This window comes from Ruditapes philippinarum, unplaced genomic scaffold, assembly GCF_026571515.1.
Source record: "Ruditapes philippinarum isolate M1 unplaced genomic scaffold, ASM2657151v2 ctg4993_1_1_1_1, whole genome shotgun sequence".
NCBI classification, from domain to species: domain Eukaryota; kingdom Metazoa; phylum Mollusca; class Bivalvia; order Venerida; family Veneridae; genus Ruditapes; species Ruditapes philippinarum.
In genome coordinates, this window is record NW_026866826.1 from 107 (window position 1) to 25777 (window position 25671).

General features: G+C 34.0%; 1 protein-coding gene and 1 long non-coding RNA gene across 2 annotated transcripts; both read right to left on the reverse strand.

The window, feature by feature from the left end:
• Positions 1–2378: 2378 nt before the first annotated feature.
• LOC132733817 (uncharacterized) lies at positions 2379–8045 on the reverse strand. The gene is made up of 2 exons (XM_060720505.1): positions 7156–8045; positions 2379–2458 (listed from the first exon to the last, which is right to left on the reverse strand). The coding sequence occupies exons 1-2, from the start codon at positions 7736–7738 to the stop codon at positions 2454–2456; spliced, it is 588 nt and encodes a 195-aa protein (XP_060576488.1). The 5' UTR covers positions 7739–8045; the 3' UTR covers positions 2379–2453.
• Positions 8046–10252: 2207 nt separating this feature from the next.
• Positions 10253–12766, reverse strand: LOC132733818 (uncharacterized). Its single transcript, XR_009626223.1, has 3 exons — positions 12541–12766; positions 11675–11723; positions 10253–10470 (listed from the first exon to the last, which is right to left on the reverse strand). It is a non-coding gene; the product is annotated as an uncharacterized LOC132733818 (long non-coding RNA).
• Between the last annotated feature and the right edge of the window lie 12905 nt (positions 12767–25671).

Consider the following 25671-nt stretch of genomic DNA (forward strand, 5'->3'; position numbering starts at 1 on the left):
ACTTGCACACATGGAATAAACCAAAGTCCCTGTCGGAAAATCGACCCTACTCTCATGTTCACTTTTACTCTTTTATATATTGTAGTAAAATTGCAAAATGTAATAATTGAATTACTTACACAACCCATTATATCATAATTATACGACCGAATAATGTAAACGTTATCGTGTTCGACTTATACTGGTAGTATCAAATATAAACTGTTATACAGTTGCAAGAAACTCGAATCTTTGGGATTAACAAAGGGGAGCGTTATTCACAAAACTAAATGGTCATTGTTATTTTCTTTACACTATGTTATAGCCCGCCGGTCATAAATTCAGTGAGAAAATATATTAATTCGAATTATATTGATTCATGAAAGTAACAAAACATGAAATAGTAAAATATTAGGCTTTTAGAATTGGAAAATAAAACAAAGAAAATCCCCGGGAAGTCGACTATGCATCTTTGGCTCAAGCAGGTGAGGTAGTTTCGACTCCTGATGTAACTTTGAATTTGTAATACCCGATGTAAGCCAAAGTCATCTTTCCTGTTTCGGCACTATATGTCCTATACTGTGTTTGTGCGCCGTAAAACCAAACAAACCAAAATCGAGAAAATAAGAATTGAGCAATATATTATCGAATGCTTCGTCAAGATGGGCCTTTTCTAGACAGTACAAGTAAATAGTATTAACCTGTTAAGTACCCAGCACCGGTTGTTACACAATAGCTCAAGGTGATACACTGCCAGCACATGATGGTTCTGTCCTTTACATCATAATGTAAATATAGTAAAAAAATGAATGATAGACTGAATGAAACATTCTCATATTCTGTATCTGATGAATATTTAAAAAACACTCGCTGATACCGGGTAGTGCACCCAAACACCGGTTTGCGCAGATACTACTATAAGATTATGACATACGCAAATATTGTGTGAAGTTACTATAAAGGCAATTTTTTGTACATTATATTGAAATACTCATTTTAGGTATCAATTATAGAAGAACACGGCGTATCTATTACCCTAGTGTATTTACGCGAAACAATAACATTTATTTAGAGTGAATATATTTGTAATGTTAAAACAATTTACACAAATATTTTTTAAAATATGATTCCAACAAAATAACATGGAAATCTAGAGTCGGTTTGAATGAGTCTACAAACTTAATGCTTAATAAACTTATGATCTTATACTTAAAGGCACAATATACTTATTTAATTATTTAGAAATTATGTCATTCTGTTATCAAGAAAAGGAAGGACTAAAAACAAGGAAGCATAATAATATTAACACTTTACTGAGGTATCAGACACGTCAGAAATACAACAATCAGAAATGATAATATGACTAAGAAAGCAAACAAAGTATACAATAGAAAGTAAGTCATATTAAATATTAATGAGCAAAGTATAATTGAACATAACAATTCCGCACATCAATTATTAAACATCAGAAATGAAAAACACTTTAAACGTCATGATATTAAATAAAGCATAAGCATATCAAAACACAAATATTACATTTTCATTCCAATATTTAAATTAACACAAATAATACATTCACATTCCAAAATCTAACATAACACAAATAATACATTCACATTCCAAAAATTAACATTACACAAATAATACATTCACATTCAAACATTTAATCTAAAAACAGGGTGGGAGGGAGTGGCAAAATTGAAGAACAAGTAAGAAACGACTGATAACTGAACGTGTCTGACAAAAACTGTGCAGATTACGCGCACTGTTGAATATTTATAGACGGCGTAGGAATACAAAAATTCAATGAACCAAAACAATTAACCCAGGTAAATACAATTGACGTCACCAGACCTAAATATAGATAAGGAAAATCCTACGCCAATCCATAATTAAAAGATTTTCTATGAAGAAAATGCTATAAATTATGTCATTCTGTTATCAAGAAAAGGAAGGACTAAAAACAAGGAAGCATAATAATATTAACACTTTACTGAGGTATCAGACACGTCAGAAATACAACAATCAGAAATGATAATATGACTAAGAAAGCAAACAAAGTATACAATAGAAAGTAAGTCATATTAAATATTAATGAGCAAAGTATAATTGAATACAACAATTCCGCCAAACCCAGCCACAAAACACAAAACAAAACAGCAAAAAAAATTGATAAAGCTTGCAAATAAAATAAAATAAAGCAAACCAACAAGCAATTATTCATTCCACAAACACAAGCACAAAAGAAGTTCAAGTGACATTATCTCCCATTAACATGAAAAATGACATTAACTGTCAAAATAAGTAAATAAATCCAAGCAAAGATCGTTCAAAAAAAATAAATAAATAAATAAATAAACCTTAGAATAAATAGGTTCAATTCAATTAGAAGATAATGTCACTTTCATTTAAAAAGCACACTTAGAACAAAAAAAAAAATTTTGAATAAACTTACAAGATATCCGTCTGATAAATTATCCTAAAATGTATAAAACAAAACATGTCAAAACACAAGTTCAGAACATTGATCAGACAATTGAAGTCAAGGTGACCAACAAATAAATGTTAACATACTGACATAAAGACAAGATGTCACGTAAGAGATCAAAGGTCAAGAGCATAACTACTACCCCTTAAAACCTTTGAAAACATGTGACTAAACTAGCCTGCATGCCAACATTCATTTGCTAGACCACTCATACACATAATTAATTACCAAATAATTAAAATATAACCACATTTAACTAATAGTATATACAACTAATATCAAGTATGTGCCGCCTGTTGACCTTTTTAAATGACAACATCCACTCTACATGGCCAACTTGCCCTTAACAATATGTGAAATCGTGTTTATGAAAAAACTCTTGAGGACATCTGTTCCAGCAAAATTAAGATGAAGCCCCCCATCCCTGACAGCATAAAGATTCCTTTTGGGGCGACCCTTAAAGAGAAATGGTCTATATGACTTAATAAACTGACAATTCCTTTCCTTACATTTTACTAGCAACCTCTCATTAACCAATTTAACCTTTTCATTAGTGACATCAAAATCGACAGGTCTAGGTAAAATACTAGAAACTATAATATGCGCAGAAGGGTTGTGTTTCCAAATAACATTAAGTAAATCGTTTGTTAATCTAACTATATCATCAACTGAAAATTTTTCTCTTGAGTTAATATTATTGGTTCCGACGTGTAAAATAATATATGGGGCTTTAACCAAACTAGGATCCGCATCTATTTGGTCAATCATCATTTGTAAAGTGTACCCTCTAAACGGGAAAACTGTAGTGTACCATATCCCTTTAATATATTTGGCAATTGAATCACTCAGAATGTGAACTCGTACATCTGTAATGAAAGAGATGTACATTAATTAATTTTTAAAAAGTAATTTTTAAAATCAGTGATCAAATTATCTGAATTAAAAAGTGGTGTCAAACATATATGATAAAATATGTACTTTATCTGACCAACCTAATTCTAAATAATGACGAAAGGCATCTGATTTCCAGTCACCAATCAATTTTATACTTTCAGGAGAAATGTTAGAACGAAAAGCTAATGTAGCAAAACCCCTTCTAAATGAATGAGTGGAAAATAAATCTGGATTTAACCCAATATCTTCAATACAAAGACGTAGTTTCTTTTGAAACAGATAATAAGATATATACGACCCATCTTTTAAAGAGAAAAATACATCATTCTTCCTATGAAATTTTAAACCTGTCATTAATTCATAAGCATACACTGGACATAACTCTGTTTCTTTCAATCTAAGTAATGGACTAATTACCTCCCTTTCTCCAAATTGAATAGTTTTCGACCAATTAAAATGCACTAAAATGTAATTTCCAAAATATTTGATACAGGATGCGCTTAAAAATTTACCTTTAACGATATCAGATGAATTTGTAGGAACTAAATTAGATTTCCTGGCTACTAAAAAGAAAGCAAATAAAAATAAACACCAGTAAACTATATTATCTTGGTCTGAAAAATCTAACGAAGCATGTATGCTGCGTAAAATGTCTAAAGTAATGGGTTCTGCACGTTTTACAGATCTAGGATGCAAACGATTAATTCCCCTTAAAGATAAATTCAGCAAATAAGAATTTATATGATCAATACTATACCCAAGTAACAAATGTAAAGTTTTAACACCCGAAATATAATTGCGGATGCTATCCACTGATATGAATGTCCTACTGAGGAATTGTGCATATAATTGCAATGTTGAAGTGGATGCTGGTAAAAAACGTAATCTAAAGTAAATACAAAACATCAAGAAACTTTCCCATTGTATTTTCAAATTTTTATTTGTTCCTTCGGCAAATGCTGATGAAATAGAATGTCTAAGTTCCTGCCGCAAAGTCTTAATCTCTAAATCTGAAATAAGAAGTTACCAATTATGAACCATCTTAAAATGATCCTCAGTGACAATAACATCTGTCAATTGAGGAATATGAGAAACCTGATTAAAAAACTCAGAAACATACAATCTATCCAAATGCCATCTACTTAGACAATCAGCTATACGGTTTCTATCACTACTAAGATGTGATGCTTTTAACTGAAAATCATATACTGATGCAATGAAACAAATTTCTCTCAAACATTGTTGTAAAAAGCAATTACGAGCTTTACCTGTGTTTATAACAATGCAAACAGCCAAATTATCACAAAAAATATTAACCTTTTTATTCTGTAAATAAGGTCCCCATAACTTTAATGATACCAAAACTGTCAACATTTCTAAACAAGTAATACTTAAATCTTGAGCCAAAATGAACTGTGGGAAAACAGTATGAAAAAACTTATTCCCAAAAATACTCCCACAACCTGTTAAACAAGAATCTGAGCTAAAAACACTATCTATCTGTGACCAGTCTCCGTAATCTATCAGGGAAATTCCATTATACATAGGCAAAAATTCATTCCACCAACATAAATCCTTTTTGACTTCTTCAGGAATTAAGAAAACCTGATTACTAACATCAGCATAACATTCACGTAACCAATTCAGTATTCGATTAACAAAAATCCTACTTGAACGGACGCAAGCCCCCACAAAATTCAGTTTACCAAGTAGTTTCTGAATATCCTTTAAAGATGCTGAATCTCGATCTAACCAAGATTTGACCAAAACTCTAATTTCCTTGAGTCTTTCCTTAGTAACCTCCATTGTCATAGTGTCACTATTAAATAAAACACCTAAGAAAATCATTACCTTTGATGGGGGAAATGCTTTATCCACAGCTTCCTCTATACCACTCTTGATAAACAACTCTCGTAACAAACAAAAGGCAAAGTTGGCAGATGATTGATTTTCAACACCACCAAAATCATCTAAATAATTCAAACAAGTCAAACCGCATTTCCACATCATAAAGGCAAATGCATTTGTCACCCTCTGACAAATATGAGCTGAAGACCTAAGTCCCATGGCTAGAACAGTATCAAAAAATATATGTTTCTTCCAAGCAAAACCTACTAAATTGTAAGCTGAGGGACAAATACTAATTTGCCTATAAGCTCTCCTTAAATCTAACTTATACATTAAACAACCTTGACCTTTTGCCTTAATCAAAGACACAAAATCATCAATCTTTGGAAAAACGAGATCAACCTTTTCTCCAAGATACCAGTCTTTTGACACATAATCATTCACCCCTGTTCCATCTTTTGGATAACTTAAATCCAAAATTACCCTCCTTTCATTAGGATTTGACTTTGGAACTGTATTTAACGGGGATACTACCATACCATCCGCAAAAGGACAAGAAGAAAATGGTCCAATAATTGCACCATGAGACGCTTCTTTTTCAAGATATTTAACCATGTGTTCTGGAAAAGTATTAGCACCAGAATGATTTTTAAAACTAACAGCTTTAGAAAATAACAATGATTTATCTTCCAACTCTAACTCAATGGGAAATCCAAATCTAAGCAAGTCACAAACTTGCATATCAAAATAACCAACCAACATCCGTTTCATGAATTCAACATCAATTTTTTCATTGACTGGAATCTTACATAATTCAAAATTAAATTTTCCAGAAGCTTTAACCTGTTCATAAACATGAACTTTATTAACAGTGCTATCACTTAAAACCTGCTTCAGTGAAGCACAAATCTTGCAACTTTTTTTATGATTGCAAATAACATCGCCACTATGACTTACATTGGAAACCTTAGCCTTGCTATTTAAATTAGTTTGCTTACAAAATTCCGGCAAGAAAATATCAACTATCCCTGAATCTACTTCATCTTTAGACTCAGAAATAATTACAGTACACAAACCATTAGTAAGTCAATCTTGAGAATGCGGACAAGAACTTGAACATTCCGGGTGAGCTAATTCCTTCCTGTCAGTTTGCCAACAGGTGGCACATACATGTTTACAGAACCTATTTCTGCCATTTAATGTCATTGAATGTGAAGATTTGTAACTACATTTATTTCTTTGATATTTGTTGCAAAAGAAAACTCTTGATTCATCACCAGAACTAACAAAGGTTTTTTCATTTGGCATAGTATATTCAGGCCTAGGTTTAAAATGATAATTTGAGCTCTGTGTTCCTGAAGCAAAAGGCTTTGATTTAACTTTTCTATTATGTCTAGCTAAAACTGCTGACTCAACATATTGAAAATCATCACTCCAAGTACCATGGCCTAACTCAATTTCTCTGAGAATAGCAGCATATACTGCTTTAATGGCTGAAAAGTCATAAGAACTGTTCAAATACATTAATTTCTTGAGTAATTCTAAACGACCTTCTTTTTCGGTTTTACCAGTTCTAGATGACATGACAATTTCCAACTCTCCTGCTATAAATAGATTGAATTCAATATTTTCAAAACAAACATTTTTGGAAGCAAAGTCAAATCTCAAGTTTGAATGCGGAAATCTTTGTCTGTTTTTGACCATGTCTGAAGACTTGGAAGTGATCCCTGATTTAGTGACCTGTTTCTTAACGTTTTTAGATTTTTTCTTTTTGGAATCTAAACAAAATTCTTCTGCCTCAGAGGATGAAAAGGAATAACTAGACTCATCATCGGACTCCGTACTAGTCTCTGATTCTGTCATTTCAACTAATCCCAATTGTGCTAATGATTTCTTAGCCTTTCTCTGCAAATCAGTCATTTTGCGTAAAGAATCAATGTTTATACCTTTCTGATTCGAAGGACTGTCAAAGGCAGCTGCAATGCGAGTCTTCTTACCAGTGCTGATCTTCTTACTCCCTTTGTCCTTGGTGTGGAACGTTGAACCCAGGGGATTTAACGTATATGTTCTACTTGCGCCTAAACGTTCGGAATTCACTCGTGATTTGGGTGGGGAAAGTGTTTCTACTTCTGGCTCTGCTGAAACTGACTTTTCTAACGAGGAAACAAAAGCTTCTCTTTCCAAAATCTGCTTTCTCAAAAAGTTTAACTCTCTCTGCTCCTCTAAACGTCTTTGCTGTTCATCTAACTCATTTAAACGAGCTAACATCGCCTTTTTCTCCAAATTTACGTGTTTACCGGTTTGTTTACTAGCTGACGGTGACTTGGTAGATTTCACTTCGTCTGGCTTATCCGCATTGGAGTTTGACAGGATTTTCTCACTGTTCGTTTTCGACTTTTTAGGTTTCGCGCCCACTTCTTTGTCTTCAATTTTATGATCATCGTCAATCAACACCTTCACTCCTTCCTTAGCTAACATCTTATAATCAACTTTTTCTTTGTTTCTACTAGAAATTCTCTGCGAATTCATTCGGCGGGATATTCCCAATTCCGAGAGTTCCTTCCGTTCACACAATACCACAGTACTACATAATACAGTTCCTTTCTCTTGAAAAAATAAATAAACTTCAACGATTTCTGACGATTACAGTTAAAACCGCCAAAAGTTTTTTTTAACAAAATTGAAGAACAAGTAAGAAACGACTGATAACTGAACGTGTCTGACAAAAACTGTGCAGATTACGCGCACTGTTGAATATTTATAGACGGCGTAGGAATACAAAAATTCAATGAACCAAAACAATTAACCCAGGTAAATACAATTGACGTCACCAGACCTAAATATAGATAAGGAAAATCCTACTTGGTAGGAAAGTAACAGATGAACTGAAACTTAAAGTAAGTGTTAAAACATTTAAAATACCATTTACACATGAAAACATATCCTAGTAACCAAACAAAAGTTGTATTTCGCGGTCTATGGCAAAAACCTTATATGGCCATAGATACTGTTTTTGTATTTTCTGATCGCAGATCAGTAAATACATAGCTAACATCCACGGTCTAACACAAAATTTCCTAATACCCCGGTCACATATTCACGGAAAACGCCCACGGAAGAGCCACGGATTAATTCCGGCATCGTCCGTAGCTACCCGTACTGGTCAGTAGCTCTCCGTATTGTAACCGTAATCAATCGTAGTAGTCCTGCTATATTCGTAGCGATCCTTGACAATTTTTGAACATGCACAAAAATTTGCTACGGAAAAATCAACCGTAGCGTATCCCTACTAGTCCGTATTAAACCGTACTGATACGTACTGGTCCGTAAGAAAACCGTAGTTAGTCCGTACTGATTCGTAGCCCCCAACTTGTCAAGGATTTCCACGGTTTGGTACGGATAACTACGTATTTGTACGGTAACCCTACGTATAAGCTACGGTTTTAATACGGATTAATACGGCATTGTCACGGAAAGCCACGATCGTAATACGATGTACAACGGAGAGGCAAGGATAAGCACGGTCTTATACGGTTTATTGCGTTGCAATACGAAATGGTACGGAATGGTACGGTCCAACACTGTTTAGTACGGATAAATTAAGTATCATGTATTTTTTAAAGGGTATAAAATACTACCTTCTTGTTAAAAACAGACATATTTGCGTGAATATTCAATAAATGATAATTGCCATTAACTGGCTGCAATTGTATTTTGATATGGCTGAGAACGCGGAAGCAGTGGTCGAGCTTCTTGATGACATGCATAGAGGTAAAAAATATATTAATATTGTACTACAATTAAAAAGTAATAGAATAACATTTAATGTTACATAGTTTACAAAACATTGGATAAGGAGAAGAATTTTATAAGACTTAGTCTTTCATTCTCATCCTTTTCTTTGAATATATTATATATTTGTATTCTGATTGTATTGTATTATGTATATCATGTAAATATTCGGGAAATAAATATGTTTAAACTAAAACATTGGATCGTGAAATTTGAGTAAATATGTACATAAAACGAAGTGTCTCATAAGCCTCGGACGCTGGCCCTTGAGTGATAATAAGATTAATTAACAAGCTTTTCACATATTCTTAAAACATAAACATACACGATAATTAATGTAATTGTAAAATGAACAGCAAATTTTCAAATCAAAAGAGAAGCAGTATTGATCAACATTTTTCATTAATGATTACTAGTCCATATATAATCAGGTAAGAAAAGGTGAACTAGAGATGGGCTTTCATGTTTAGTATGAGGCTCTCATGGTCTAACTTGTTGAGTATCCGGTGTCGTTAAAGAAATTCACTTTAACCGGACCTGATATGTCTCGGGGATCGGACGCGATGAGGCCGAATCCTCTACGCCAAAATCATTGAACTCTGCAATTCGTTTCCTATGTGTTCTTTTCTTTTGAGGCATTTTATAAAAATGAGCATGCAAGAGGTTGTGGACGGATATAATAGGTTCGTATAGATCCGTGGCTATTCGTTCTTCTCCGTATCAATTCGTTCTTCTCCGTATCAGACCGTTCTTACTCGTACTAACCCGTGCTTATACCGTAGCAGACCGTAGTGTATCCGTAGTGCGTCCGTCCTGATTCGTGTCGCTCCGTATGAAACCGTGTCAGTCCGTAACAATCCGTGTCTATCCCGGGGCTTTCGGTGATAAATCCGTCAAACTCCGTACTCATACCGTTGTGTGTCCGTACTGGAACCGTAGCGGACTACGGAATTTCATATTTCCGTAGTAATCCGTGAACAATTAGACCGTAGCTCTTCCGTGGCATAATCCGTGAATATGTGACCGGGGTTTAACAGACCTAACAACGCAAATTAGTTCTCACTCAAAACTGCTTAAAAACCAGCAATTTAAAAGAAAGAACAATTTTTTGTTACAAGTGTCCAACAATTTACTACACATTCAAACTTTAAAAGTAGCGTTGGCTTATAGAATTGTCAGTAAATGCACACTCACAAATTACGCGGATGAATATGATTTTAATCAATGAAAATGCTATTTTTAGCGATGTCTGTAGCAACGCTATATGTCGCAACGCCGCTATATGTCGCAACTAACGCTAAATGTCGCAACGCTGACGCTATATGTCGCAATCAACGCTATATGTCGCAATCGCCTACCGCTAAATGTCGCAACGTTGCCGCTATATGTCGCACAAAAATCGATTGCCGCTAAATGTCGCAACCCCTTGACGCTAAATGTCGCACTTGGTAGGAAAGTAACAGATGGAACTAAAACAAAAAGTAAGTGTTAAAACATTTAAAGTTTATACCATTTACACATGAAAACATATCCTAGTAAGCAAACAAAAGTTGTATTTCGCGGTCTATGGCAAAAACCTTGTATGGCCATAGAAACGGTTTTTGATAAAAGGGATGGATTTGGTTCTCAACCACGGACCAGGTGTGAGATCAAACTTTCTCTTTGAGGATGTCTTTCTCACAAAATGCACCAACAAAATCATTTGTATATCTTAATATATATTTTATATTATACCTGTTCATAATCTGACTAGATAGGCTTTACTACATGTAAGTATTAAATAATACCCAATAGATCTGTTGATCGATATTCGTAACTATGCGGTGTATTGATTTAGGTTAATGACAGAATTGTTATACTTTCATAACTTTTTATATTTATCTCAATATTTCTTTGGGAATATTAATGAATCAATATACTATGGAATTGCCAAATGTTGACTGCCTACTGCTTACTGTCAACTGCTTACTGTCAACTGCTTACGGCTTACTACTTATTATTCACTGCTTATAGCATAAAAATAAAAATGGACGGCCTATTACAACTATATTGGTCAAAAAATTATTCAGTTGCCGAAATAGTTGCCGTTCTGGAGGTCAAACACAATATAGTACAGTGGTGTATAGGCCACTTCCAGCCTTGCTGTTGGGTAAACCCTTTAACGACGTGGTTGAGGTGTCCGCCTACGGACCAAGAGGTCTGTTGTTCAAAACCCGGTTAGACCCTTGGTATTTTTCTGCCTCCTAATTTACTTTAATGGTGTCAGAAGTGTTTGACGGACTCATGCGGTAAGCAGGGAGTGTCATTCAGGAGAGGTGGCTAGCTCTGAAAAGTAAAGAGGGGAGGAGTGTAGTGGTTGTAGGTATATAGGCCACTTCCATCAGCCTTGCTGTTAGATTAACCCTTTAACGACGTGGTTGAGGTGTCCGTCTACGGACCAAGAGGTCTGCGGTTCAAAACCCGGTTGAACCCTTGGTATTTTTCTGCCTCCTAATTTACTTTAATAGTTTACAGGTACATATATATTCTTAGAACAACATTTAAAGGAATTCACTGATAAATTAATAAATGCATGAACTATAACATGGAATTCCATAAACGACAGCCAACTGTTGACTGCTTACTGTCTACTTCTGACTAACAACTGCCTACTGTTAACTGCTTACTGTTTACTGTCAACTGCTTACTGTCAATTGCATACTGTCAACTGCTTACTCCCCCACTAGAAAACAACAACAACAACAACAATTAGATAAATAAATAAATACAAAAATGAATAAAAATAAATAAATAGAGGTATTCTTTTATCCGTTTACATATAGAGGTTATAGGCTGACCCATGAAAAAAATAGAGAAACTAAAAATCAAGCCAAAAAGAAATTGTTTAATCATATACTTATAAGTGAAATATTGAGAAATACTGATGAAATAAAGTGCGTATTTTCAATTTTAGTATTTTCACTGTAAAAAGCTATTTTTCACTGCAGTGAGATATATTTTCTGTATTTTCACTGCTGTCTTGCCGGACTACTTTCTTCTAAATTCAGACAATACACATAATTTAAGGAGAATTCTTCCAAATTGTAATGTCAAAAAAAAAAAGAAAGAAGAGAAATCTATATGATAAACAGACAATTCAAGTTTTTTTTCTATAAATACAGGATTTATTATCATCTTGTGGTATGGAAATTATCATATTTCATTCATGGCTACCGCCACTCATAAAATAATTATTGTCTTGCCACTAGATGAAAAAAAATCCTGTATTTATAGAAAACACTTGAATATCCTCCATGAATTATGTCATATTATGTTCAAAAGCAACCAGACATAAAATCGTATGTATTAGATCTCTAGATGTATATTAATAATGATAATTCAATAAACAAAAACCGAATGTTCATTTTTTCTTGTGTGCGACAAATTAAGAATAATTCAAATATCGATTAAATTATACATCCTATTTGTCGTTAGATAAATCATCAAAGGGTGATAATAAGACAACAACTTAATACATGTAAATGTGAACATAATATTACCATTCACAAACGCATTCGTTTTCTGATGAAAACGTGACTTAAACAAACCCTGTTTCGATGAAAGCGAGGCTACGCAAACTTAGAGCTGAAAACGAGGCGACAGTAAGAAAACGTCACAAACGTATCTATGAAACAGTGAAAATGAGGCTAAAGAAAAAAACGTCCTAAACGCAACCGTGTAACGACGAAAACGAGGCAACAATAAGAAAACGTCACAAACGTAACCATGTCAGTTTTAAATCGAGGCTACAATATCAAAACGCCAAAAAAACGTGAGCATGTTTCAATTACAATAAAAACGAGGCTACAATAAGAAAACGTCACAAACGTATATATGTAACATTGAAAATGAAACTACGGGAAGAAGATGTTACAAACGTAACTATATTACGATAATAACAAGAAAACAACAAGAAAACTTCACAAACGGCATGTTACAATGCAAACGAGACTACAATGACAAAACGTAACAAATGTACTAGAATCTATTAGACTTTAACAAAACGCGTAACAAACATATCTATGTAACGATGAAAACGAAACTTATAAGAAAACTATAATCTATTCCATTCGCTTTAGTATAGTTGGCTCAGAAAGTACTGACATACTCGTATGTTAACATTTTGGAAATGAATAATTTTGCGATTTATGTCGCCAGAATAAGGCCACTGCCTCCAAACTGACAGAGGTCCAAACAGGTTTCTACCACATATTAAAATTATATTAAAACCACTTTCAAGTTTTTTGTTTGCATCTGCGTGATGACATCATCTGCATACTTGGACATGACAAAAGTTCCAATAAAAATGATGATAAAATTTATCATATCTTTACAACGTGCTTCTATTTGTGCATTTTATCTATGGTCTTTTATTTCATGATTTTTAGTGTTTTATTGTAATATATCAGATGATTATATTCTGATAAACCACTTGTGAAATTTATAAAATATAATTTTCACTGTAGCCGGACTATATCTGAATACGGATGAAAAGAAAATCATAACTAAATTGAATAACAGGCAGAAATAAATGCTGTCATGCGTAAATTTTGCTTCTTTAGGAAAAGAAAGTCGATGTCACCATACATCATGTTAAAAATGTAACAAAATTAGAGAAATTTAACAGAACTTTATTTCATGCTTTCGAGTGTTTATTGTAATATATCAGATGATTATATTCTGATAAACCACTAGTTAAATTTATAAAATATAATTTTCACTGTAGCCGGACTATATCTGAATACGGATGAAAAGAAAATCATAACTAAATGGAATAACAGGCAGAAATTAATGCTGTCATGCGTAAATTTTGCTTCTTTAGGAAAAGAAAGTAAATGTTACCATACATCATGTTGAAAATGTAACAAAATTAGAGAAATTTAACAGAACTATTTTTCAAAATTGATGATGTGACGTCATGATGTGATGACGTCACAAGGGAGAATGCGCGACGTTACGCGGCAAAATCAGTAAAAAATACTTAAAATCAATTAAAACGCATGAAATAAAAAGAAAATTTATTTGTTTAACATATAAGATTGAAATATATTTCATTCGTGAACACCAGCTATAATATTTTCACTCGTGGCTACGCCACTCGTGAAAATATTGCATCTGGTGTTTACTCAGTGAAATTATATTTCAATCTTACATGCAAAACAAACAAATATCCTCTATATATTTCAAAATTGATGATGTGATGTCATGACGTGATGACGTTACAAAGGAGAATGCACGACGTTACGCGGAAAAATCAGTAAAAATACTTAAAAACACTTAAAAGGCATGAAATAAAAAGAAAATGTATTTGTTTTACATATAAGATTAAGAGGATATTTTTTCGTTTGCGTGAAATATGGTATATATTTTCACGAAACATGATACAATGCCGAATATTTTCACGAGCCGGTCCGGCGAGTGAAAATATGTGGCATTTTATCATGTTGAGTGAAAATATATACCATATTTCACGAAAAACGAAAAAATAACCTTTTTATTTAATTTCATTATCAAAGAAAATGGTAGCGAATCCCCTTGCTTGCTACCAACTGCAATTGTACAGCGCGCAGTAATTTATGCGTAAGCACGCGCTGTTTGGCGCTACATTGTGACGTCATGTAAACAACTCTTTAAACGTCTGTACAGCGTTAATTACTGAATTAAAGATATTGGTGTTCGGATTGATTTTCTTAGTTAGACCATTTTCTATCATGCTAGATAGTTTTCAAAACAAAATTCAAGAAAAAGTTGTTTTGTATTTATCAGATTTTTCAACAAAACGGCGAAAGAAGTCCCATAAAATAAATATGAGTTTTGACTCCGCCCACTTTCATATTTATATTTCATATTTATTTTTAAAAAATATGAAATATAGTTGACTGATATAGCACCATATTTCATGGGTAAAATTAAATAATGAAATATATTTCATTCGTGAACACCAGCTATTATATTTTCACTCGTGGCTACGCCACTCGTGAAAATATTGCATCTGGTGTTCACTCAGTGAAATTATATTTCAATCTTAAATGCAAAACAAACAAATATCCTCTATATATTTAAAGTCAAAGTGTTAAAAAATTGTTACGTTTTGACAAGATTCTTGTCATTCAGCATATTGCAGATGTGATATATGTGAGGAACGAACAACTCTGCTTCGAAATAATTTAGAAACATCAAAAATGAAACCATGGTGAAGTTAAAATGAGACTACGATACATAGAGGATATTGAATGAGTGTAAGTTCAATACTGAATTTATTGCACGAGTTGAAAAAAATTATATTATGCGAGCCTCTGGCGAGCATAATATTATTTTATTCAACGAGTGCAATAAATTCAGTAATGAACTTACACGAATTTAATATTCTATTTATCACTTACACAAAATAAAGATCGTTTAAAGTGAAATAAGAGTCATTTTTTATTGACGCGCCTATAGTTTAACGCCAACATTTAGCGCGTCTTTACACTATGTTTGTATAACGCTAATGATGTCACGTCAAAATATATGCACGGCCGTGCAATACCATGTTTACGGAGTCGCAAAATCGGCACGGGTGTGTGATAAATTAAGTAAACAAATGTATCAGTGTTACGAGGAAAAAGAGGATAAAACATATAAGGGAGAATATGAGACAATAATTTAATGTCATAAACGTGTTCGTGTTCATGTAAATCAGGAAATAGAGTAACCATTCACAAACGTGTCCTTGTTTCGATCAAAACGAGAATATACATGTAATTAGTAAATGTCACAAACGTAACAATATTGCAATACAAACGAGGCCACGTAAAGGAAACGTGACAAACGTAACTATGAAAACGAGGCTACAGTAAAGAAACGTCACAAACGAATCCATGTAATAGTGAAAACGTGCTTTACAGGGAGAAAACGTCATAAACGTTACCATGTTACGATGAGAACGAGGCTACAGAAGGTAAACGTCACAAACGTAACCATAACGAGGCTACAGTAAAGAAACGTCACAAACGTAACCATGTAACAATGAAAACGAGGCTACAATAAAGAAACGTCACAAACGTAACCATGTAACAATGAAAACGAGGCCACAGTAAAGAAATGTCATAAAACGTAATCATGTAACAATGAAAAAGAGGCTACAGTAACGAACGTCACAAACGTAACCATGTAACAATGAAAAAGAGGCTACAGTAAGGAAACGTCACAAACGTATCCGCGTTACAGCGAAAACGAGGCAACAGTAAGGAAACATCACAAACGTATCCGCGTTACAGGGAAAACGAAGCAACAGTAAGGAAACGTCACAAACGTATCCGCGTTACAGTGAAAACGAGGCTACAGTGAGGAAACGTCACAAACGTATCCGCGTTACAGTGAAAACAAGGCAACAGTAAGGAAACGTCACAAACACATCCGCGTTACAGTGAAGGAAACGTTACAAACGTATCCGCGTTACAGTTAAACGCAGGAAAAGAGACTATAGTAACACTGTTATAATGAAAACGAGGCTACAATAAGGAAATGTGAAACTGAAAACCAGGCTGCAATAAGGAAAACTTAACAAAAGTATTTCATGTAATGGTAAAACAAGGCAAATGTATCATTATAAAAATGAAAATGATACTTCATTATGAAAACGCCACAAACGAAACCATGTTGAAGTAAAAATGAAGCTACAATATCAAACCATTACAAAAGTATCCATGTAACGGAGAAAAAAACGAGGCTTAAACAAAGCGCAGTATAATATGAGAAATTGGACACTGATGTTTCACATTTGATTACTATTACTAAATACATAAGTATATATCTGCTCTGGACAAATACCAAATTCGAATTACCTAGACTGGGCTATTCGACCACTATTTATAATGACAGCTATTAACATAAAATGTTAAGATATAGTTCCCCCTTAGCATTTACAAGCGGTTTGATCAGTTATGTCAAATAATATAACAAATATACATGTATATCCAAATGTTTTTGTTGATGCATTTTGTGAGAAAGACATCCTCAAAGAGAAAGTTTGATCTCACACCTGGTCCGTGGTTGAGAACCAAATCCATCCCTTTAATCAAAAACTGTTTCTATGGCCATACAAGGTTATGCCATAGACCGCGAAATACAACTTTTGTTTGCTTACTAGGATATGTTTTCATGTGTAAATGGTATAAACTTTAAATGTTTTAACACTTACTTTTTGTTTCAGTTCCATCTGTTACTTTCCTACCAAGTGCGACATTTAGCGTTAAGGGGTTGCGACATTTAGCGGCAATCAATTTTTGTGCGACATATAGCGGCAACGTTGCGACATTTAGCGGTAGGCGATTGCGACATATAGCGTTGATTGCGACATATAGCGTCAGCGTTGCGACATTTAGCGTTAGTTGCGACATATAGCGGCGTTGCGACATATAGCGTTGCTACAATGTCGATTACCGAATACTACACAAATTAATCTGACTGCCGAGTAGTTGAATATATAGTTTCTACATGTTGGACTGTTTGGGCGAGAAGATTTTTGCTAAATTATTTACTTCAATTTTAAACAACAGGTTTACCCTGAACAAAATACCTCGAAATTATCCTAACACGAAATGCAATGGAAATTCTAAATTTAGAATGTCTTGATTTTATTCAGCCTGTGCTGCTTTAAAAACCCGAAATGCAATGGAAATTCTAAATTTAGAATGACTTGATTTTATTCAGCCTCTGATTTTAAATGCAGTGGTAACGCGCTCGTTTAGTGTGTGAGGGGTCTGGAGTTCAAATCCCAGTCGAGTCAACATTTTTTTAATTCTTTTTATAGTGTCTTTGTTAAGGAAATAGCCACGATATCCAAGGATAAAGTGTGGCTATCATAAAAAATGAACATAAATGATTTTTTGATGCAACTCTAGTTATGCAAAATTCCGTTAGTATCAAATTCTGGTGCCCTGCAAAATGAATTATAGTACATAAAAATAAACTTATACAGGAAAACACATACAGATATACAGTACGATTTAGATTGCAAAGATCAGAAAATATCACAGAGCTTGCAGCCCTTTGATTGATAAAAGGGATGGATTTGGTTCTCAACCACGGATCAGGTGTGAGATCAAACTTTCTCTTTGAGGATGTCTTTCTCACAAAATGCATCAACAAAAACATTTGGATATACATGTATATTTGTTAATATATTATTTGACATAACTGAGCAAACCGCTTGTTAATGCTAAGGGGGAACTATATCTTAATATATATTTTATATTATACCTGTTCATAATCTGACTAGATAGGCTTTACTACATGTAAGTATTAAATAATACCCAATTGATCTGTTGATCGATATTCGTAACTATGCGGTGTATTGATTTAGGTTTATGACAGAATTGTTATACTTTCATAACTTTTTATATGTATCTCAATATTTCTTTGGGAACATTAATGAATCAATATACTATATATGGAATTGCCAAATGTTGACTGCCTACTGCTTACTGTCAACTGCTTACTATCAACTGCTTACGGCTTACTACTTATTATTCACTGCTAATAACATTAAAATAAAAATGGACGACCTATTACAACTGTATTGGTCAAAAAATTATTCAGTTGCCGAAATAGTTGCCGTTCTGGAGGTCATGCACAATATAGTGCAGTGGTATATAGGCCACTTCCAACAGCCTTGCTGTTGGGTAAACCCTTTAGCGATGTGGTTGAGGTGTCCGCCTACGGACCAAGAGGTCTGTTGTTCAAACCCGATTGGACCCTTGGTATTTTTCTGCCTCCTAATGTACTTAAATGGTGCCAGAAGTGTTTGACGGATTCATGCGGTAAGCAGGGAGTGACATTCAGGAGAGCTGGCTAGCTCTGAAAAGTAAAGAGGGGAGGAGTGTAGTGGTTGTAGGTATATAGGCCACTTCCATCAGCCTTGCTGTTAGATTAACCCTTTAACGACGTGGTTGAGGTGTCCGTCTACGGACCAAGAGGTCTGTGGTTCAAAACCCGGTTGGACCCTTGGTATTTTTCTGCCTCCTAATTTACTTTAATAGTTTACAGGTACATATATATTCTTAGAACAACATTTAAAGGAATTAACTAATAAATTAATAAATGCATGGACTATAACATGGAATTCCATAAACGACAGCCAACTGTTGACTGCTTACTGTCTACTTCTGACTAACTACTGCCAACTGTTAACTGCCTACTGCTTACTGTCAATTGCATACTGTCAACTGCTTACTCCCCCACTAGAAAACAACAACAACAACAAATAGATAAATAAATAAATACAAAAATGAATAAAAATAAATAAATAAATAGAGGTATTCTTTTATCCGTTTACATATAGAGGTTATAGGCTGACCCATGAAGGAGAGAAACTAAAAATCAAGCCGAAAAGAAATTGTTTTATCATATACTTATAAGTGAAATATTGAGAAATACTGATGAAATAAAATGCGTATTTTCAATTTTAGTTGTTTCACTGTAAAAAGCTATTTTTCACTGTAGTGAAATATATTTTCCGTATTTTCACTGCTGTCTTGCCGGACTACTTTCTTCTAAATTCAGACAATACACATAATTTAAGGAGAATTCTTTCAAATTGTAATGTCAAAAAAAAGAAAGAAGAGAAATCTATATGATAAACAGACAATTCAAGTTTTTTTTCTATAAATACAGGATTTATTATCATCTTGTGGTATGGAAATTATCATATTTCATTCATGGCTACCGCCACTCATAAAATAATTATTGTCTTGCCACTAGATGAAAATAAATCCTGTATTTATAGAAAACACTTGAATATCCTCCATGAATTATGTCATAATATGTTCAAAAGCAACCAGACATAAAATCGTATGTATTAGATATCTAGATGTATATTAATAATGATAATTCAATAAGCATGAATCGAATGTTCATTTTTTCTTGTGTGCGACAAATTAAGAATAATTCAAATATCGATTGAATTATACATCCTATTTGTCGTTAGATAAATCATCAAAGGGTGATAATAAGACAACAACTTAATACATGTAAATGTGAACATAATATTACCATTCACAAACGCATTCGTTTTCTGATGAAAACGTGACTTAAACAAACCCTGTTTCGATGAAAGCGATGCTACGCAAACTTAGAGCTGAAAACGAGGCGACAGTAAGAAAACGTCACAAACGTATCTATGAAACAGTGAAAATGAGGCTAAAGAAGAAAAAAAACGTCCCAAACGCAACCGTGTAACGACGAAAACGAGGCAACAATAAGAAAACGTCACAAACGTAACCATGTCAGTTTTAAAACGAGGCTACAATATCAAAACGTCAAAAACGTGAGCATGTTTCAATTACAATAAACACGAGGCTACAATAAGAAAACGTCACAAACGTATTTATGTAACATTGAAAAAAAAAACTACGGGAAGATGGTACAAACGTAACTATGTTACGATAATAACAAGAAAACAACAAGAAAACTTCACAAACGGCATGTTACAATGCAAACGAGACTACAATGACAAAACGTAACAAATGTACTAGAATCTATTAGACTTGAACAAAACGCGTATATAACAAACATATTTATGTTACGATGAAAACGAAACTTATAAGAAAAATATAATCTATTCCATTCGCTTTAGTATAGTTGGCTCAGAAAGTAGTCCCAAAACCGCACTGACATACTCGTATGTTAACATTTTGGAAATGAATAATTTTGCGATTTATGTCGCCAGAATAAGACAACTGCCTCCAAACTGACAGAGGTCCAGACAGGAATGTTTCTACCACATATTAAAATTATATTAAAATCACTTTCAAGTTTTTTGTTTGCATCTGCGTGATGACATCATCTGCATACTTGGACATGACAAAAGTTCCAATAAAAATGATGATAAAATTTATCATATCTTTACAACGTGCTTCTATTTGTGCATTTTATCTATGGTCTTATATTTAAAGTCTAAGTGTTAAAAAATTGTTACGTTTTGACAAGATTCTTGTCATTCAGCATATTGCAGATGTGATATATGTGAGGAACGAACAACTCTGTTTCGAAATAATTTAGAAACATCAAAAATGAAACCATGGTGAAGTTAAAATGAGACTACGATACATTAAGTTAACAAATGTATCAGTGTTACGAGGAAAAAGAGGATAAAACATATAATTTAATGTCATAAACGTGTTCGTGTTCATGTAAATCAGGAAATAGAGTAACCATTCACAAACGTGTCCTTGTTTCGATCAAAACGAGAACATACATGTAATTAGAAAATGTCACAAACGTAACCATATTGCAATACAAACGAGGCCACGTAAAGGAAACGTGACAAACGTAACTATGAAAACGAGGCTACAGTAAAGAAACGTCACAAACGAATCCATGTAATAGTGAAAACGTGCTTTACAGGGAGAAAACGTCACAAACGTTACCATGTTACGATGAGAACGAGGCTACAGAAGGTAAACGTCACAAACGTAACCATAACGAGGCTACAGTAAAGAAACGTCACAAACGTAACCATGTACAATGAAAACGAGGCTACACTAAAGAAACGTCACAAACGTAACCATGTAACAATGAAAACGAGGCTACAATAAAGAAACGTCACAAACGTAACCATGTAACAATGGAAACGAGGCTACAGTAACAAACGTCACAAACGTAACCATGTAACAATGAAAAAGAGGCTACAGTAAGGAAACGTCACAAACGTATCCGCGTTACAGTGAAAACGAGGCAACAGTAAGGAAACGTCACAAACGTATCCGCGTTACAGGAAAAACGAGGCTACAGTAAGGAAACGTCACAAACGTATCCGCGTTACGATGAAAACGAAGCAACAGTAAGGAAACGTCACAAACGTATCCGCGTTACAGTGAAAACGAGGCTACAGTAAGGTATCGTCACAAACGTATCCGCGTTACAGTGAAAACAAGGCAACAGTAAGGAAACGTCACAAACATATCCGCGTTACAGTGTAAACAAGGCAACAGTAAGGAAACGTTACAAACGTATTCGCGTTACAGTTAAACGCAGGAAAAGAGACTATAGTAACCCTATTATAATGAAAACGAGGCTACAATAAGGAAATGTGACACTGAAAACCAGGCTGCAATAAGGAAAACTTTACAAAAGTATTTCATGTAATGGTAAAACAAGGCAAATGTATCATTATAAAAATGAAAATGATACTTCATTATGAAAACGCCACAAACGAAACCATGTTGAAGTAAAAATGAAGCTACAATATCAAACCATTACAAAAGTATCCATGTAACGGAGAAAAAACGAGGCTTAAACAAAGCGCAGTATAATATGAGAAATTGGACACAGTAGGCTACTTCGGATATCAAAATATTGTTGTATCCCCTGTCGTATAACGGAGAGAGAACACACTGATGTTTCACATTTTATTACTCAATACATAAGTATATATCTGCTCTGGACAAATACCAAATTCGAATTACCTAGACTGGGCTATTCGACCACTATTTATAATGACAGCTATTAACATAAAATGTTAAGAAATAGTTCCCCCTTAGCATTAACAAGCGGTTTGCTCAGTTATGTCAAATAATATAACAAATATACATGTATATCCAAATGTTTTTGTTGATGCATTTTGTGAGAAAGACATCCTCAAAGAGAAAGTTTGATCTCACACCTGGTCCGTGGTTGAGAACCAAATCCATCCCTTTAATCAAAAACTGTTTCTATGGCCATACAAGGTTTTTGCCATAGACCGCGAAATACAACTTTTGTTTGGTTACTAGGATATGTTTTCATGTGTAAATGGTATAAACTTTAAATGTTTTAACACTTACTTTTTGTTTCAGTTCCATCTGTTACTTTCCTACCAAGTGCGACATTTAGCGTCAAGGGGTTTCGACATTTAGCGGCAATCGATTTTTGTGCGACATATAGCGACAACGTTGCGACATTTAGCGGTAGGCGATTGCGACATATAGCGTTGATTGCGACATATAGCGTCAGCGTTGCGACATTTAGCGTTAGTTGCGACATATAGCGGCGTTGCGACATATAGCGTTGCTACAGTGTGGTTAAACCTGAAATTTAACTTGATAGTAAAAGAACTTAAAAGAATGTAGATACTTCGTTTCCAGATTCAAAATTAGACGCGTATACTATGTCAGAAAAATCTTTATGTTATTTTACTAATTTTACAACGGCCAACCCGATTGCGAGATTTCAGATTGTAATTTTAAAATGACCAATGAAAATTTTACATGTATTCAGTTCTTTCCTGTTAATTTTACAGGAAGTCAAACTGAAAACAGACCGGCATTCGGCTGGAACAAAAAGCCCTTTTGTCAAATAACTGTTATGTATACATGTATATAACAAACTACGTGAAAACATCTACCACAAGGGGACTCAGTTGGTTTTAATTATTTGCGTGAATACTACTAGACGGTGACACAGGCGGCAGTATCAGTGTTTGGACACCCCACCCCTATCTGCCCCTGGACCCCTACTACAACCCTGAAAAAAAATTCAACACTCTAAGGCTTACTATAAGGTACCAAATACAAAACCACCGATGAAATTATATAAAAAAAAAAAATTTCCATTATCAAAATTATAGTTATAGAAAGGTGTAAAGCCTACTATATGTCCATTTGCCAAACAATGTGGAACACGGGAAATCGTCGTTTCGGCGACTGAGGCGCATTCCGGCGGGATTTCGCTGCATCATTCATTAACATTAATAAAAAGAACTAGAATTCCTGCAGAAGTATTTGTCTTTTTTTATAGGAATCATTTCTCCGTCGTCTGTCTGTATGTCTGTCTGTCCGTCCGTTCGAACTTAAATGACATTATGGGATGAATGTCCGTGTTCATTCCCTACAGACTTGTGGGGGAATATGTTGCTTATAAGGGTGAATACGATGCTTATGGGATTTTTAATATCAAAGACGGTGAAAGAAAAATAAGACCATAACGTCAACTCAGGGAGAACGCCCGACTTTGTCCGGACTACTCTTCAAAAACAATTCATGCAATATCATCCAAACTTTACAGGAATGATCAGTACCAAGTCTAGTTGTTTTCCACTTTAATGATTTTTGTTAGAGCTGTGTCCTTTAATGATTTTTATTTTCAAAGTTTGTCTGGACTTCTTCTCTTATGCAACATAATTGTTATGCAACTGATTGATCGATAGCTCAAGTGTTGCGCATAAAGCGGGTTATCATGTTGTATGATTTTTGGCTGAGTTATGGCCCTTGAATGAAAATTGTTTTTGGGCCCATTAATGATTTTTGTCTTGCCAGCTACACAGAAACTGATACTTGATATAAAGTAGCCACAACTTATTGTGGTCTGTCTGTTAATCTGTCTGTCTGTCTTTCTGTCCGTCCGTTCGTCATAAAACTTCCGACTTCTCAAAATCTTTACAGCAATGATCAGTAGGCCTACCAAGTGTAGTTTTGTATATCATCGGCATTTTCTGGTTCTATGATTTTTGTTAGAGTAATGGCCCTTAATGTTTATACTATTGTAAATAGTTTTGGATGAAGTTGTAGGGCAGATAACAACTTTTCCACCGATATATAAAATGTGCCACTTTCTTTCAGTTTACATATAATAGGTACCTATATACCAATAAACAATAAAAATACCGACATGGAATTCGGCATTTTTGCCTCATATAGTCAATAATCGGACGAAAATTATTAGAGGTCGAAATAGAATGGTGACTAAATTATTTATTTGTTAATGTCAATAAACAACAAAACCAGTGAATATTTTATTTTCTACATTTCTTTTTGTTTACGTGAATGACTTGCTTGATTGGTCAATGCGCCGGAACCGGTCAAACAACTATATACACGGTTGGTACAAGTTAACTCTATAAGAAATATTATCTCCTTTGTCCTTTATTTCCGGATTCGTGCATTTTATTGTTAGCATAAACGCTTTTTTCTTTTAGATATTAATCAAACTGTGTCGCATACACATAACATATGTTTAAAGGGACTTTACCAACTGCTTATAATGTTTTAAAGAATTCGTTATTGTCTCCCTTATGTATCAATTAATCAAATTAAAAACGTTGTGGGCGTGTTTAATTTGGTTATGATTGTTTGACATATATTTTCTATCATGATTTTACCTTTAAGACCACGTGCTATAACAACTTTATGACATTGAAAAGTTACAACAGGAATGCTATCACTAAAACTTAATGGTTGTAGGGGAGATATACATTTTATACTTTTATGAAATAGAATCTTCAGAAAATACATCAACATCCTTGAAAAAAAGTTAACAACAAACAAAAACATATCCAACTCAGGAAAGGAGTTCAAATAGAGCTTCAATGAACAAACCAAAGAATTTGGATAACAAATCAAAGGGCTACGAGCTCTGTGGTATTTTCTGATAACGCACTGTATATCTGTATGTATTTTCCTGTATAAGTTTATTTAAAAACTATTATTCATCTTGCAGGGCACCGAGTTGCAGCGACTGCGTTTTTATTTTGCTATAAGAGTTTGAGTGTGATACATACGGAATTTTGCATGACCAGAGATTCTACTTGTATTATGAAATCATTTATGTTCATTTTTTATGACAGCCACACTTTATCCTTGCATATCCTGGCTAATTCTTATAAAATCGCTAAA